This window comes from Trachurus trachurus (assembly GCF_905171665.1).
Source record: "Trachurus trachurus genome assembly, chromosome: 12".
In the NCBI taxonomy this organism is placed as follows: Eukaryota; Metazoa; Chordata; class Actinopteri; order Carangiformes; family Carangidae; genus Trachurus; species Trachurus trachurus.
The window spans coordinates 13,899,442-13,917,760 of record NC_139908.1 but is presented as its reverse complement, the minus strand read 5'-3'; the positions used below and the strand labels follow the sequence as shown (position 1 = coordinate 13,917,760).

The following is an 18,319-nucleotide window of genomic DNA, read 5'->3' as shown; positions in this document are numbered from 1 at the left end:
GCGGCCGGGCTGCAGCCATTGGCCGCGGTGTGCACGAGCTCGCCGCTCATTGGTCCAGACCTGAGGTAAGCTCCAGTTTGAGTTGTGCTTTTGTTATTACTAACGCTGCTGAGACGTTATTCATAAAAGCCTGGATATTATTATACTACACCCCCCCCCCCCCTCCCCCTCCTCTTAATCAGAAAGAGCTGGGTAAACTATCACTTTACAGCCCCCCACCACACACACACACACACACACTATCAAAACCCCTTTGTTTCACCTGAAACTTTTTAACTCTTTGATTAAAGGAAACCTTAACATTTCCAAGGTAGGCTACACTTGAGACTGTGTTAAATTTGTGTTTGTGTTAATTCACACGTACACACACACTCCCCTCCTCCCAATCCAACTCTGGATTTCCATGGATGCAGTTGCTTCACACCCCGAGTTCACAATCTGACTAATCTCAAATAGCCTACAAATTGAACTAATCTTTGTCAAGTTTACTCTCTCTTTTGCCACTTAAACTAGATTTTGATAGCAGTTCAATTAATCAAAGTTTTGTTGTGGAGTATTTGTATTGTGTGATAGGCTATTTGCCAGTTTTCCTTCAGTTAGCCTACTGATTTGAACATTTCTTGCACCACTATCATGTTCAGGAGCTGGACATAATAAAAGACACTGCCGTCCATAACACATAGGCCTAATAGCTAATCTCTGTTGTAAAAAACAAAACAAAACTGTAGGTTATTACTGTAATTAGCCTGTTGTGATGCCTTTATCTACACGTCCCTTGTCTCGGCTATTTGAAAAAATAGTAGGATAAATATGTGTTGCGCAACTCTGAGATCTCTGATTTTGAAGGTTATGGGTGCTTTGATGATACAGATCTGCACAGCTCTATCTCTAGGCTAGTGTAGCCTACATTTATTTTACCATAGGCCAGGGGTGTCAAACTCATTTTAGTTCAGGGGCCACATACTTGTACAAGTGGGCCGGACCATAATACCTAGCCTATAAATAAAAAGAAAGAAAGAAAGAAAGAAAATATATAGTAGGCTACATTATTCAGATGTTTACAGATAATGAGCTATCCTTTTACAAAACATATTATAAACAACCTAAAATGTCTTGATAAAAATATGTGCAATTTAACAATATTATCGCTCTTCTGTCTTCTAGTTTTCCTGAGGGCCGGATTGGACCCTCTCCCAGGTTGGTTTTGGCCCACGGACCACAAGTTTGCCACCCCTGCCATAGGCTCTTCCTTATTTTGTCTTCATTTATGTTTAGTTGTTAATGTATTTTTGCGCTCTTGGTGAAACAACAACTCTTAGACTACAATAAACTATATATAGATATGTAATTTATTTTTATTGCATTGTATTTCAATAAATAACCATTAATTATTGAATGAATTATACCTTTCCCTGAGTTCCTACCTTTCTATAAAAGATAACAACTAGTCCTATCAAAATAAAGCACTGTGTTTCTTTACAGCCCAAAAGGTCCTTTCATCATGCATCAGTTTTAGTATTGCGTAATATGGTTTATATCAAGATCTTCTCTCAGTCGGGCTTAAACTCTGCACTCTCTCCCCGCACACACACACACACACACACACACACACACACGTAAATCCAGCTCTCACACAGTCAAAACACATCGCAACCATTTCTGGCACATCAGTGACACTTTTTCTGTTGCTCTGTCTTCAGCGATGAGTCACACAGAGAAACTCTCTGTCTCTGCACAGACCAGTGTTTATCCCTGATCTGCCCAGACTTGCACTCTCATCCCGTCACCATCTACAAAAAAAACTTAAGCAGTTTAATCTGTTGTTTGTTTTACCCAGTTTCTCTTAGATCTCTCTATTCTTTTGCACTGATTTTTATCTCGTGCTCACGCTACTTATTCCTTTGTTTATACACGGCATACTTGTGCAATTGATTGAAAAGCAGTCTGCCGTACAAATAAAAGTGGCTTGACTTGACTTGATGAACGCTGAAGACACTGTCACCCAGTTACAAAGGCCTCACTGTAATTTTCCTGCCTAATGTGTACTGTTCCTGTCAAACCAGATAATGAATCACACATTTTCCCTATTATATTACTACAAACCTACTGTACAGACCCTGCAAGACAGGATACACAACCAATAAATCCCCTCTGGGCAAACACATGTACTCCCACTCCCTCTGACAATCAGTTACACACCAGTTGCTCTCGTTAACACATTAATTTGTGGGAATTGATTATGACTCTGGGCTGAAGAGCAGAACCAATAGATCAGATGTTCACATACTCAATAGATTTGACCCAGGAGAAGCTCTGGGTTTTTCCATTTGGGGGCTGCAGAAATGGTGGAAATTATGTTTATTATAGGGCTTTTTTGGGGGGAGACTTATTCAGCCTGATTGTTATGTAACCAAAGAAAATAGACAGAGGAAGAAAGAGGAGGAGAAACACACACACACACACACACACACACTGTCCAGTTGCAGCTAAGATCAGTGTGATCACTCGATTCACAGAGTAGGACAACCGAGCTCACTCCTGCTCTCCTCGTCTCTCTTTCTCATGCTGTCACGCACATGCATGCATGTATTACTGCTGCTGCACGGAACAGCCAAATGCACACATACACACACATGGTAGGATTTATTAAGTGGGTGCCAATAGTTCATACCGCTTTTAGTTTTAGTTAATAGGCAGATCTTCAGCTCCACTGGTCAGTCAGTCCTGTCATGTAACACGTAGCCCTGCGCTGTCTTTTCCCTCATTATCTCCTGTTTGCCCTCTGTTTCTCCAAGTCTTTCCCTTCAGCCGTATCAGTGTGCATGTGACAAAGGATTTGAGAGCTTATTCAATTCATGAAGCCCTTTTTTTTCTCTCTCTTTTTTTTTGGGACAGGGTATAGACACAGACTTCAAAACCTTCAAATCTTGGAGGTGTTAAATCAGATTTGAATTACAGTCAGTGGGAGGACGGGAGCGAGAAGAAGCAAGAGTGGGGGTGGAATCAGTCTGCACAGAGATGGAGAGAAAAAAAGGAATATTAAACCAAAGCCAAAAATCCTCCCTTATTCAGACTGCCTTAACTATGAGTATCTCCCATCCGTGCCTTTTTCTCTTTCTCTGTCTCAAACACACTCCGCCGGTGTGAGCTCAACGTTTCCAGCTCTCAGGATTTCTTCGGTTCGTTCTCCATGAATCAAACACCCTGGACTTTGGTCGCTTCATTCACTCGAGGTGTTCAAGTACGCTTGAAAGACTCTATTGTCTCGGAGACCTGCACTGCATGGTGCAGAATTTATGTCACTAACACCTTCATGTGCAAACTAGTTCAACTATGCAAATCACAGAAAGTAACCATAATCTGTTTCTTTTTCTTCTTACCACCACAAACTAAATCTAGGTCTTTTCTTCTTTCTTTTTTTTAGAGAGAGAGACATTTTCACACGCGAGTCGAAACTTTGAGAGCTTCTGTTTTCAGCACTTGAGTAGAATCTGTCTTTATGGAGGGGACATGCTGCTCCTGGATGGCCTCTTCAATTTTGTGCATCTATGTGTTTTTTTTACAAGGATAGCAGATGGTAAAAAACGGTAATACCTCTGAGTCTGGGTGCTTGCCAAGGCAGGATCAGCAATGTTCCCCTCTGTGTCACATACTGTATACACTACAGTATGTGTCTATAGAGCAGTGTGCAAAATTGCAGGCTTATATTCATTCAATCAAAACCAATTCAGGCAGCGCAGGCATCCAGCGTGCTGGTGTAAGCCCTCTGCACAAGCATGGAGAACCACTTGGACTTGGATACAAATGAAATACTTGTGTTTTTAAAGTAATGTCTAGTTCTGATACAGGAAGTACGAGATAATGACTGTTTCTTGTCCTGGAAATATGATAATTGTCTGACAAATGTTTGACTTGAAGTTTGAAGCTGGTAGTAAGTCTTTAAACTGCAGCTCCTGGTCCACCCTGACAGCTGCTCCGTACTCACTCTCTTTCATGACATCTTGTCTTATTTTGCCTTAGTTGAGTCATAAACATGAACATGTGGGCATCTTTGTCTGTGGATGAGGAGGATGGTGAATCATTGTGTCATGTCTTTGTACTGTCTCTATTGGCAACATTACTAAGACAAGATATTAAATAACATTCATCTGAGATCTGACACATGCCATTTGTCCACAGTGGTGGATTTATACTCAAGCTATATGTTTAAATATAAGCCTATGACAATAGTTTTTTAAAGTATTGCACATTTTTAAATAATTATACTTTCAAAGGAAATAATAACATTATGTTTGTTTGTTTTCACTAAGTAAAATGCAGTTGAAATGATAAAAGTGTCAGTTTTACTTCAGATATCTTTAATTTTCTGAAGCTGACAATTTCATGACTGACAATATCATCATAAAAAAAATGCTAATATTGAGTTTGCAACAACTTCTAAATTTCTCTTCTGGTCTCTTGCTCATGCAGCAGTTACTACTAAATCAACCACTTACTCTCATGTGCATTTTTCAATGTTTTCATTTTCCCCGGATGCAAACATTGGACGACATCCATGTCAGATTAATCTTTACTCACGTTAAGATAATACACGGTTCATTAAAGCCTGGCTGCACTGAGGACGGGTGAATAAACATGCAGCGGCTGAAATCAGCAACAGTGAATGATTTCACGTGGATTACACTGCTGCCCTGAGACTTTTATTTAACAGCTGATAATATTTTATCTATTTATTTATTTTAAAGGACGAATCTGTCCCAACAGGATTTGCTTTCAGTAGCCAAAGGCAAACATGATCGACAATGTGTAATTTAGACCATCAGCCTGAGGACAGTAATTGGTCGTTACTGGACTGATTGACCAACGATGGTCCGAGGCACAGAACTGATGTCTGGTTTTGGCAGTGCAGCGTTATTTCTCCTGTCAAACCAACATGTCCACATGATAGTGCCAGATCATAAGCTTAACATCTGATTCCTCATAATAACCTAAACTAATTCCTGACCTCTGATTCAGGAAACTCATCTGTGTTAATGCCGTTATGAAACTCCAAAAGCTCCAGAGACTCTTAAACTGAAAAAAATGATGCTTTTATTCATGTATAGTGTTGAAGATATAAATAGAGATGTTTAAAAAAAACAGCCTATCTGGAAATCTTCAGCAGAGGATGGTTTCTGAAAATATGTACATACAGTAGATTTGCATGTATAATGTATAATCGTGTTCATTCCATTACATCCCCATATTTTGTCTTCTCAGGTCCCTTTGAATCTTCTGGTTTAGGCACTGAAACAAAAAGAGAGAAAGATGGATATTAAGCAAAAACGCCTGCATCTGTCTTCATTAGGTTCATAAGAAACAGTGGTTGTAAAACATCTGTTTCGAATAAAAGATCCAGGATAAAACTATTTCGTTTATTGTGATCCAAACAGAGAAAAAAAAAACTGAAAGAAAAAAAAAAAAATCCAGATTTCATAATGTTTCCAGTGTGAGCCATGAAGGGAAGTGAGCAAGTCTGCTGTACTCACACTCTGGTGGTGATCTGTCAGGGACTTGTCTATTTTCCAGCAGCATCCAGAGCTCTGTGCACTTCTGAGTTTCCCAGCGAGTCACTGAATAACTGCCCACTGATGACGCCACTGGGAGAGCAGAGAGGAGAGAGAGGAGAGGAGAGGAGAGGGGAGCTTACAGAGTCTGCACAGAAAGCACCCATGTCTCATTTCTATCTTGTTAGCATCCATCCAAAGCCGGAGCTTCACCCCTCACCTATTGAAATGAGCAGGTTCCACTGAGGAGGATAAGGACGCCTCTTCTGCAAAGCCATCTGAAGGGCATACAGGCCGGCAGCACCTACAAACAACACATTTATCATTTCATTTCATCCAATTTTTTCACCCAACAAGACCCAGATTAATATATTACCCACTGCACTTTGGAGTCAGGCTGCAGGCTGAAAGTAAAACTTTGACATGACATTTAACGACATCAGTGTGCATTCCTTTAATATCTTACAAGAGCTCCAGATTTTTACATATTCATCATGTGGATCCAAAAACTAACATCTCCATTTCCTTTATCAACATCTGTTTGGCTACAGATTAAACAATAGCTAAAATCATAAATCAGATGAACAAAAAGTAATCATGTATTATTATACACAGACTAAAATAATGCATATCAGGTTTTTTAATGACTACAGCCCTGAAAATATATTGTGATCATCATCATCGCTGTGCTGAGTTCAGTGTTCATCATAATGTATTATGAAAACACAGTGAATACCAGAAGAGCACAGCTCCCTCCTGTGGTTAACGTTTGTCAGAATAATTTTTCTTTCTTTTCTTCTTTTTCTTTTTTCATTTCAGAAAAATGTACTTTGTCTGATCACATTCACACATCACACAGTCAGATCAGAGGCTGATTTGATTAGAAACAATGAGAGAAATAGTTTAGTTTAGTTTAGTTTAGTTGAGTTGAGTTTAGTTTATTGTGCGTGGACAGTCCCAATTAATCAACTGCATCAAATGTCAGCATGGCTAATATTCTGCTGTAGTCCCCAGCCAGATGACAATCATGGGTATGGTATGATAGCCCACATAAATAATCCAATACAATGTGTTATTCTTACAAGGCTGATATTTCTGATATCGATAGAATAATAAATGACAACAGACTGCAGTTCATAGTGAGGTCGACAATAATCATTTGGGACAATAACTGAGCATGATCACTCACCAAGTATAAAAGTCCCAGTTCCCTTCATGAAGGCGTGAGACTGACAGGCTGCATAACTCTGTAAACCCTGAAACACACATTTAAAAAGAGGTTTTACTACATCACAGTCTCTGATCCTCAGATACTGCACATTGTCACACTGTCAGTGTCAGTGTGTGTGTGTATCAGCTGGTCTGACTGTCAGTGTCCTCCAGGGATCATCAGAAACGCACCGGGTGTTTCGCTGCCAGTGAATCGTCCACTCGGGTCAGACCGAGGTTCACCATGTTGTCGTCCCGCTGCTGGAGGTTCAATCAATCAAGCATCAACCGTGAATCATGCTGCTGAGGAGAGAAGAGGGTGACCATTGAGTGTCAAGCGGTCTTATAATACATCCATGAGCGTAACCAGTGTTGTTATAAAACTTCCTCTCAAAAACCAAAAACTTAAAGAAAGAGAGCAGAACAGCTGCTTCAATAAAAAATACTACCGCCCTCTGACGGTGAGGAGGAGAAAGTGCAACTCACCGCTGGGGGGGAAACGACCACTTAGACAATGAACATAACATATAGGACATATAATCAAAAAATAGCAAAGGCCCATTCACGAGGACAAATACAACATATAACCTATACTACCTCCTACAGACACACCACATTGTACGTGCACAGATAATGATCTCCATGACATACAACATTAAACACATTCTCTTAACCTCTATATGGTTTAAAAAGACACCAGAAAAAAACACCTATAGCCTATAGCCCTATGCACAAACTTTAGTGAATAATTTGCTCAAATCTGCCTTAAGCCTCAATATAAAGTTTGTGAAAAATCAGAAACACACAACAGCACAATAAAATACAATACCATTGAAAAGGATACAGCAATCCAGTGGCTAACACCAAAATTAAAGGTGGAGAAACTATGATTTTCTTGTGTAACCTGGCCATGATAGTAAGTTATCTTCTTCTTTATATTGAGGATACCGTTTCTGTAATTAATGAGTGCCTTGTGACTTCTAAAATGAAGCTATACCCACTTGAGTGTACATATAGTAAAGTCTGAAAAAAAATTGCTGGCCTAAGATGTAAAAACACAAAAATGTGCATCATGAATATGTATTTCTGTTTCGTTATCTCAGCTTAATCCTGCTTATCAGTTTTACCTTCAACATTGTTGTCCTTTCTTGTCTTCTTTTTATTTCCAGAGGTTCAGGTGGACATTAAACTAAACCAGGAATTCAATTCAGATGAAGATAAAGAATGACATGTTTGAAACTTGTATATTTGGGCGGGTATTATCTGTATCTGTTTATTACAAGGCAGCCAGGGTGGAGCAAGGACATTTGCTTTTTATTACCATACTTGTAAATGAATGTTAAGGCACAACTTTCACATTTAGCAGCTCAGAGTGCAGGGCCACAGATCAACACAGAGGGGAAACCGGAGCTTAAATAAAGACATCATTACTTGTCCTGTCTGAGACCTCAGACCTGCTACAGCAGCACACCCCGCTGACCTCTGCCCCCCCCTCTATTGACCTTTGACCCCACTGTGGCCTTTAAAGAGGCAGATGGCTCAGCTGAAGACGTGCAAGAAGAACTGGAGAGACTCCGACTTCCCGCTGAGACACAAGTAACAACAGAGAGACTCGAGTTACCAAACAGCTGGAGCAGAGCAGCTGAACATCTGTTACTTGTCACAAACAAGATAAAAGAGAAGTGATGGACAGACTTTAGAGATAAAAAGTGAGTGAAATAGAGATCAAAAGGAATTTAAAAAAGAAAAGGAAAGTAGTAGAAAAGCAAATGAGCTACAAGTGTTAATTAGTGGTTAACGTTGTCGTAGCACTGCAAAGTGAGCAGGGAGGTCCCATGTAAAACAGCAACATCTGGCACCACGGTGATGAGGGGAGCTGGTCATCGATATCAACACCAGTCCAGCAGCCGACTGGGTGGCGGTGCTGCAGTTTTTAATGGCAGCTATGGCAGGCGGCATCAACGTCTCTGTGGACAACAACATGCAAGTCACCGTGAATCAGAGGGAGGCAGCACTGGAGGAAATGATCAGACTGAACGGCCTGTTAAGTGGGAGATCAAATATCAAGTTTCCTACAGCAGTGTCACCATGATGATGATGATGATGATGATGATGATGATGATGATGATGATGATGGCCACGCCAGCAGCCAAGTCATTTCAGCTCAACTTCACAAAAATGTCACCTCTGGCTCTGATACTACACAATATGTAATGACTTACTGTAATATAAACTTGCCTAATATACTGCCTAAAAGTGTATTATTAAATGCTTTGAATGCTTATGCAGTAAAATACCAGCTTTCTTTTTTCTTTTTATATATATATATATATTTTATTTTCTTCTTTACCTCTTCACTCCTCACCCCGACAGACTCCACCTCTTTCTAAACAGCAGCTCTCGGCTCTGAAAGCTCAACTCTCGTGTGCATGAACTTGAAATAACCTAAGACACATTTAGTACTCCGGTGTCCAATTAGTTTTGATACCGTACAGTTTGGGCACAGTGAGTTAAAGAAGCTCTGTCTCACACAAAGCTCTTTATAGACTGGAGATAAATCTCAAAACTTAAGGCTGAGTTGGTACTTTAATGCAATATTCACTACTTACTTTTAAACTGTGTTCACAAAAGAGGATGTTTTCTGTACAAATACTTTCAATCTGGACTTTGTTTTTGTTTTTTAATGTGTCCATTTATGGCTCTTATTTATCTAGTCTTATGGGTTTTCTTAACCATTTTGTGCTCTATTTCCTGTATGTTATTCACCGTGCAGCACTTTGGTAAACCTTTTATGTTTTGAAAATGTGCTATATAAATAAAGTGGATCGGATTGGATTGGACTGAGTGTGTGAAAGCATGGACACTGGTACAGGAAAAGGATTCAGCTCACTGTCTTTGTCGGGACATGCTGGTTAATTTCTTTCTTTTTCAACTGACTTTGGTTAAAATTTTACATCTTCCACGCAGCCTTCAAGTCAACAGAGAAACCCCTTTCCTACTCTGAGCCTGGATGCTGGTTTGTGCAGTCCTTCTATTTGTCTATACAAGTTTATAGCAACTGCTCTGATATTAGTCTTGTCTGCCTCCGCAGGTCAAAGCTCTTCACAATAAATGTTCATTCACTTGTTCACCCACTCATGTGGCGACAGCTGCCATCCAAGGTGCAGTATGAACATATGAACACGAATAATAAACACGTTTTTTCCCCCACTCTTGCACTTTTCAGCACTCACTTAACTCCGACAAATGAGGTTCATTTTTATTTATTATCATTTTACATTGGAAAAGCAACTGTCAGTTATCCCCAACTGTACTTCCATTCACATATTGTAGCTCTTTATTTCTAGGTGATTAATGCTTATATTCTTACAAAACAAAAAGATCTCAGACACAATCTGTACACGCTGTCCAAATCACACGCCCTCCCTTCAAACCCATCTAGGACAATTACGCTAACATGGGAGCCAAATTTTTAGTGCAGTGTTGAAAACCTGTTCACACACACATACAAAAAAGAAACAATCAACAAGTCGCATGTGCATCTGTGAGTCACATGCGTGTTAAGTGTCTGGACTCGTCACCTAAGACACAAGAGGACACGTTTAAGCAGGTGTGCATTGTAGGTAATACAAGGAAAGCAGGCGATTGAGGATAAATCTGACACAGGATCATTTCACTTGGACTGCCGTGTCTTTGAAAGGAAAAGACAGGAAATGGTTCCGTTCTGAAAAAACCAACCTTTCAAAATAAGATGTAGCGGGAGGAATTCAAGTTTTACACTCCAAGACGTTTCTCACGTGGAAGATTTTTAGTGACAATGATGGTGTGCAGCATTTTCATGGAAAATCTGGAAGGGCAACAATGAGTAGGACTCATTCAGGATAAAAAGGAGAAAAAAAAAAGAAAGAAAAATCAAGTACTGGGGATGAAATGTTCAGTCCCCCTCCCCGCCCATACATGTGACACATAAAGGTCCCACATTGTCCACTTTGTCACTACGTTTGCCTTCAAATATCACCAGGACAAAAACATGTTTCACAATCAAATGTTTTAAATAAATATAGCTCCATTGATAGAATTTCTTCAAAAAAATAACCCTTAGAGCAAACTCTCACACGAGAAACTGAGCACTAAACCCCACCCACCCTCCCACCCCGACCCCGACACACATACCGTAAACCCTGCAGATGTAAAAAATACCGTTGAAAAGACAGGTGTGTGTTTTAAAAACCAGCAAAGTAAGACTGACTGGAGGGATTCATACCAGGTGATAAAGAGGTGCCAAACCACAGGAGAAGAGCAGACTTTGGTAAATAAATTTTCGTTTCCATTTGATTAATTGGAGAACTTCGACAGGGATGTGTTGTCTCGAGAACATGAGAACAATTTTGTGATCACAAAGGAACTTTTTTTTAATATATTCTGTGATCATGGAAAAATGGTCTATCAAAGTACCAAATAACACCAGGAACCAGCTTTTCGAATACAACTGGAGAACTTTCAAAATGTAGATTTTTTCTTTTTTTGGAAAACTGTAATAAATCTAGTTTTTAGGTAATTAAAAACTTTGTACCACATCTTCAACAACAGAACAAGTCCAATCCAACTGATTTGAAAAAAGAACAGTAATGATAATAATCATGGGTCAAGAAAACTTCTAGAAAAAAAATGAAAGCCTTTATTTGGCAGCTACTTTAATATAGAACAGTGAAAATGTTTTTTACCCACCAGTCTATGATTAAATATGAACTTTAAAACTGTGTAATATGGCCCCTTTAAGAAGAGAACAGACAAACTTTAGTCCAGCCTGTATCCTACTTGACCAATTCAATGTCCTTCAGTACATATTGGCAGCACATACATACATACACACACACACACACACAAGCATACACACACATTCTCTATCACACACACGCACACAAACACTCCCACACTCAATACTGGTAGTGTGATTCAATCAGTGAAATCTATCTGATGTGTGTCGTGGTTGGCTGCATGGTGAGTACGACAGACAGGGAGGCGGCTAAGGTGTCGATGACCATGAAGACGGCAGCCGTGCGCACCAGAGAGGTCAGAAAAAAGGGGAGCGATACAGTGAAAAGGTCCATGTCCCATTGTACCAGCTGAACGACGGGTACTGTAGCCCCTGGGTCCCCCGTTTGCACAGACGTCATCACACCCAGCGGATGGGTGGAGGAACAAAAGTGGATGACGACAACTGTCCATGTTCGACTGTGGTCCAAAGAAGCTTGTCCAGTTCATCAACAAGACGTCTTTTTCCCCTCACATACAAAACCATAGCAGCAGGTAGAGCTCGAGGGTCTCCCTCCTCGAGGAAAATAAAGACAAAAAAACAAACAAACAAAAAACAAATAAAGAAAAAAAAAAAAAAAAACACAACAAATACCTTTCCCCGTCATCCACATGAAAAGCAAGCTATGGAGAACTACCAGTTCTGGGAAGTGGCAGATGTCTTTTTGCTTTACTCCTCTTCCCTCCTCCATCTTCTTTTCCCCCTGAATCCAAACAATCAAGCAACCAACATTGTCCTCTGTCGTTAGTCTCTTGTCAGCGATTTCCCCCGCCCCGTTTTTGCACTTAGTCCCCCGCTCCCCTCCCACAAGTCAAACCCTGCCCCCTCCCCTCCCCATCCTCCCCTCATCCTCTCCCAGGCGAGGATGAAGGCAGATCACCGCTCGGGCTCCGACTCCAGGGCCAGCACCCGCTTGCGCTCGCGACACTGCTTCTTGTGGGCGGGCCAGTCCCTCTGCTGGCACTGGGAGCCGCAGTAGCGCGCCACCTGGCAGCGGCCGCAGATGTTGAACTCCCGCAGCTGTGGACAGACGACCAACAAGGTCAGTATGGGGTGTGAGGAGCGGACTGTCAAATGCTTTGTTGCCGTGATCCTAAGATAAGAATATTACTGGATAAAACACGTGGATGGGATCTAGAGGTCTACTCCTGCTACTACTACTACTACTACTCTTCTGGTGTATAAGGGTAACAGAAGAGCAGCGTTTGTGTTTTGTGTGACCTTAATACTGTTGAAGATGAATTATATTTTCTTTTTCATTGCCCTTTATATGATAAACTGAAACAGTCCTATTTGAGAAAGCCCAGATGAAGAATCCAGACTTATTTTGGATGTCTGAACATATGTTGTGAGGTTTTTTTAAGGAGGAGATCTATGTCCTGGCTAGATTCATACAGAACACAATATATCCCACATAAAACCATAAATTACTGTTGATTGTTTTGTATATCATGGAATCTTGTCTGTTTTTTGTCTTGTCTCCTTTATTTTCTTTTAAGATGACATGCTTGCCATTCTTGAATGTATATACTTAATACTAAGTGTCTTATAATAAACCCATGTGGGCTGGGCACAAAAAATGTGCATGAAACTTAAAAAAACAAATCAATCAATCAATACAGTACGTACCCTCCTCTCAATGAGTGAACATGGAGGATAGTGACACTCGTAATAGGTGCAGGAGCACTCCTCTTCCTCCACCAGCTCCCCGTTAGCGTTGTAGTAGCGTGTGCGGCTCAGCTCCAGGTACTGCTCCTCCACAGGGTCGGCTGGCACCTGCTGGATGGCCAGCCAGTACAGAGACTGCTCTCTGGACGAGGAAGAGAGTACGACAACAAACGTTAGCCACGTGTTATAGAACAAAAAAATGTTGGTATGTGCCTTACAAAATGTTATACTGAGCTCTTTCATAAGTCACATGATGATACTGATCCAGACTTCCACTTCTCTTAACCAAGACCACTCACACCAGTCTGTTCCTCTCTATTGTGCAAGTGCTACATTACTTCTACTGCTTCTTTAAGAGGCAAAAAGTCAGCTCTTAACTTCTATTACTCTTTTTTAAGTACCAGATAACCTGGCTTACTAAATCTGATGGTGATCAACTCATTACACCACAAGGCTAATTTACTTGCTGATGAACAAGGAAACATACAGGAACAAAGAAATCTTGTTTGTTTTTTTGGCAAATATATCTATTTTGCACAGGAACATCCCAGACTGGGACCTCCATAAATCAGAGTGGCTTCTTTTATAGATGAAACTGTGCTGCTACTGCTGCTGCTGCTTGTGTAATGCTCTACATTCCTACAGATTTCAGCCTTTAGTGCAGAAGAACAAGTATAGCTGTGGTCTGACCTTTGCTTGCTGGAAATCTCCTCCGGCTTGGGGCTCCAGCCTACTGGCACCAGTCGCAGGTTGTCTAGCCGGTTGTCCACCGTCACAGAGTTGATGTGGATTACTTGAAAGCTGGGCGCGATGCCTCCTCTGTGCTTCTCCCTGGGGTCAACAACATGCATCCCGATCGTAAGTCAGCCTTTACCACATTAAATTACAAAACTACCACAGCTCATTAAGACAATACCACTGCATGGCTTCTGAGGGCGTAAACATTCTTGTCGAAAACACTGTCAGCATTACACTCAACGATTGTTTTTAAAAACAACACAGTGTGGACCAGAGAAAAAAATGATGCACTGCATGATGATCAATGATAACATTCACACATCAGCTATTGAAAAATGACAAATTGAGACATCATGTATCACTTGTAAGGTACCAAATTGTTCCTTTAACTTTTACTGGTACTTGCACAAGAGTAATCTTAGATTGTCGAGGTAGGGTCAGCGACAGCGCACCTGCCTGTAAGGGTTCAAATTTTTCTATTTTGTTTTACTAATTGCTTCCACAGCCCCCATCTTGCAGTTTTGACAAAAAGTGGAGACAATAATGAGACATCTGGATACAGACCATTTACTTCTGGGTTTATTATAATCAGTTGGTCCCATCAAGGACAATTCCACAATAAGGATACTTGCCAACACACAGAGTTTGATTCCAGATGCTCAAACAGGAGAAAAAAAACTGTTTATACTGCACCTGATTTAATGAACAAATTACTTACCAGAGCAGTTCATGCAGCGGCCTTCCTGCCCAGCGGCCTTTTCCGATGTCGAAAGCGTAGGCAAAGATCTTGGCTCCGTTGCCATCCGCATCTACCTCCATGCGTGCCTACAAATGAAATGATGTAATGGTTTAATATTGGCACCGTCAGAAAAGTGGTGAAGACAAATCTTTGTAGCAAACAACATTCAGTGAATCCTCATTGTTTACCTCAAAGGCATAGTTTTCCACCAGCGGTATGTCCTGCTCATCAATCAGTGTGTATTTTGTCTGAAAATGAGAAAATAGAGAGAAAACATGGTTGTTGGTTTATTTTTGGTAAGACTTACATCTGAAACACCCACATCATTCTCAGGAGCAGCAATCATGGTCTTCTTTAGCAAAGAGTCTGCTTGTTAATCGAACAATTGGGAAACATTTACAAGGTGCTGAAGGTGGGGGGAAAGCAAGTGCAAGAGGAAGTCCCTATAAACTTGTCAGATAACCTATTGTCAGCTAAGTGCTAGTCTGCCATCTCATAATTAATTACAAGCATTTACTACTGTCACCCAAAGGCATTGACAAGTACCTATGCAAATAGTTTGACACTCTCTAATGAGGTTGTTAAAGTTAATAAATAAAATAACATAAATATGATCTACAAAGGAAATTTGTTAATTGAATAATTTCATAAACCCAGCAGTAGGAAAATGTGAATTCCTCCAGGGGAAGATGCTCTTATACTGCAGAACCACCACCATCTCTTCTTTAGCAATGGCTACCCACAACAATGAGTTCAGTTATCAACAACCAAGGCAGCCATTTATTTTACCAACCACCTCCCCCTGCAAAATCACACTGATATGCGACTTAAGCACGTGTTTGTATATACACGTTTGCTGGTTTAAGGCTTAAAAACTTATAATAAAAAAAGTGGTATGTTGACAGAAAGCAGCAGCTACAGGTTTATTTGCCCTGCACGTGACAGCTGCAAAAAAAAAAGGAAAAATAGAAGGAGGGAGCATCTCTTTTACACTTCATGCAACACTTTTATGAGAAGAGACACTTGATGTAGCTGTTTTGAGGAGAGCTACCTGTCCTCTCCCTGTTGTACATGTAGGTAGGTGGGATTCACAAACACACGTGACAAGATACCAACACAGTAGCTAGCCACGCTTCACTGAGCATGATGCCACAGCTCATGGGTGGTGTGGTTGCTCACTCACATACCAAAAAGGTCGAAACATGCAATGTGACACTTTGTCTCTTGCTGCCAGACTATTGTGTTGATCTGGACCCACCGGAGTGACATCATGTTAAGTAGCCGTGTCTGTCACTCAGCAGGTGGCCAAACAAAACGGTCCGTGTACCCCCCTCCTCCTCCCCTTTAGGTATGACGGTCTTGTGACACCCAGCAGAGTATTTCTTGACCATGGTGCAACGTCGCGATAAACATGTAACTTTAACGAAAACATAAACACATTTTTTTTTTTTTTTTAAGTTTTGCGGGGCCACATCTGTCAAGAGACGTGTTTGTGTGTTTGTTGGTCTTCCCGGTGCTTTGTGTCATGTCACGTTGCACAAAAGAAATCAGTTGATGGAGCATGGCGATGGCTTCCTCATTAGCAAGACACTTCACCGTGTAATCCAAATAACAGAGCCGAGCTAGCGTGGCAACTGCTAGCCGAGTCGCCGACCGTTTACGTTACCGTGACATGAACCCACCACCACCAACATCTCCGCCGTCACCGCCGACAACAAAACAACAGGGTGTTCGATTCCCACACAACCCGCCGCTGGTAGTGAAGGGGAAGCAACCCACGACTTTACCTTTGTGACGTTATTTTACCGTTAAACGTTAACCGACAACAGCTAACGTTACATGCTACATGCTAGTTAGCGTTAGCTTCCTAGCAGAGACTGTGCGGCGGCGGCGGAGAAACAGAAAACCAGTATGGCTCGGCTCGGCACGGCCGGCTTCCATAATCCGCTCAAATGCGGCTAAAATCGTTAAAGCTGAACCACTCTCGCATCGGTGGAGGGTCGGTAACAATATACGCTGTGCGCTAAAAGCGACTCATCGTTGCTAAATGTGTATTTTCCAGTGCCTTTTGTGGTCCCCGCGGGCCCTCCCCCGGCCGCACATGGCAGTCCTGGGATCCAGCTCACCTTCCCAGCCACACGGCCGAGCCGTACGATCCCCAGCTTGAAGTCCGACATCAGGAGGACGGGCGGTGGTGACAGACAGACAGAGGCGTGGGATCCAACCGAGACGGTACTCAGGGTTTAAAACTCGCCGGGGCAGCCCCTCAGCCCCGCTACGTCGCTGCCAGTTTGGGGTTAACCGGTCGGGTGTTCGCTGACTCCGGGTCTCTCCGGCAGCAGCCCAGCCTCGGTGACACACCGCCGCTGGCGCAGGAAAGCCGAGCGAGCGAGCTGTTGGGGGGGCGGGGCCAGATGAGCCGCTAACCACACAGCGTCCAATCAAATTCGACGTTCCGTTTTTCAGCGCCAGACGTTCGACCACGCTGTCCAATGGGAACTGGCGTCTCTTAGAACCGCCTGTTTCCGTTGCTACGTCAACATACTCTCGTGACCACTTCCAGCCATTTTCCCGCGAAATGTTTGATAGCTGGGTGGGATTATCTGCCTTTAGTCAAACCTCTCTAACCGATTTATTACAGATGTGTTTTACGTCATGGTTTATGACGTTTACTGCGAAATTAGAACTGATGCAGGTCATGGCGTATGCAGCGTCTGTACATCAATATTATTGACCTGAATCGAAGCTGAAAAATGTAACATTTATAAGATTGTTCATCATTCATCTTGAGTGTAGTTATTTATAAACATTATTTAGATATGACTTTTCCTTACATTTTTTTATGTGGGCTATGTGATGTAATATAATGATGTTAGTTAGTTGACCATTTGTTGTGACTTCTGTGTAAAGCAACCTTATTACAGTTTAAAATGAAACAAGCTACTAGTGATTATGGGGGAGTTTTTTAATGTTTATATTTTTATTTTGTTTTATATTTTTGTGTCTGAATATTACTTTCTTTTTTCTTTTTTAAATATTAGCCTCTGGTAATTTTGAATCAATGTATTTTCTTTGAAATCAGCATTTACACAAACAGTTTTTCCTATAGACCAATGAAGGATGCATTCAAAACCCAGTGGTACTTGGAACAGTATAATTATCCAAGTGCATTCATCATGTGGTCACCTGCATCTTCAGTTTAAATCCCAGCACATCTGTCCCATGCATAGACTGTAGATGAAGATGACTTCATGGTTCAGTTATTAAAGTGCAGAGCACCACCTGGCGGCCAGGAGCCATATTACAGATGGTAAGTCAGGGGCTGACTTGAGAAAATTGAAAAATGTGATTGTCTAAAAAGATGATTTTGAATTGAACGGGAAAAACAAGGCAGACTTGTGTAATCTTCAGTTATACACTCATAGTAATATTTTTATTCATTTGTTATCCTCTGATTATTACCAACATCCTAACAAATCTTGTGTGTTGTGTATTGTATTATTTGAACTGAGATGAAGTGTGATGATGATGATTTAATTGACATGCCCGAAATAAACAAACAAACAAATAAATAAATAAATCTTATTAAGATTACACTACAGC

General features: G+C 41.2%; 2 protein-coding genes across 2 annotated transcripts; both read right to left on the bottom strand.

Moving 5' to 3' along the window:
* Positions 1 to 4,470: 4,470 nt before the first annotated feature.
* On the bottom strand, positions 4,471 to 7,137 carry tmem141 (transmembrane protein 141). Its single transcript, XM_083983382.1, has 5 exons — positions 6,948 to 7,137; positions 6,736 to 6,802; positions 5,767 to 5,850; positions 5,529 to 5,639; positions 4,471 to 5,286 (listed from the first exon to the last, which is right to left on the bottom strand). The coding sequence occupies exons 1-5, from the start codon at positions 6,999 to 7,001 to the stop codon at positions 5,225 to 5,227; spliced, it is 378 nt and encodes a 125-aa protein (XP_083839508.1). The 5' UTR covers positions 7,002 to 7,137; the 3' UTR covers positions 4,471 to 5,224.
* A 5,310-nt stretch (positions 7,138 to 12,447) lies between these two features.
* Positions 12,448 to 17,075, bottom strand: zmynd19 (zinc finger, MYND-type containing 19; the record flags this gene model as incomplete). Its single annotated transcript, XM_083983021.1, has 6 exons — positions 16,843 to 17,075; positions 14,905 to 14,964; positions 14,696 to 14,802; positions 13,930 to 14,070; positions 13,201 to 13,381; positions 12,448 to 12,591 (listed from the first exon to the last, which is right to left on the bottom strand). The coding sequence occupies exons 1-6, from the start codon at positions 16,891 to 16,893 to the stop codon at positions 12,448 to 12,450; spliced, it is 684 nt and encodes a 227-aa protein (XP_083839147.1). The 5' UTR covers positions 16,894 to 17,075.
* Between the last annotated feature and the right edge of the window lie 1,244 nt (positions 17,076 to 18,319).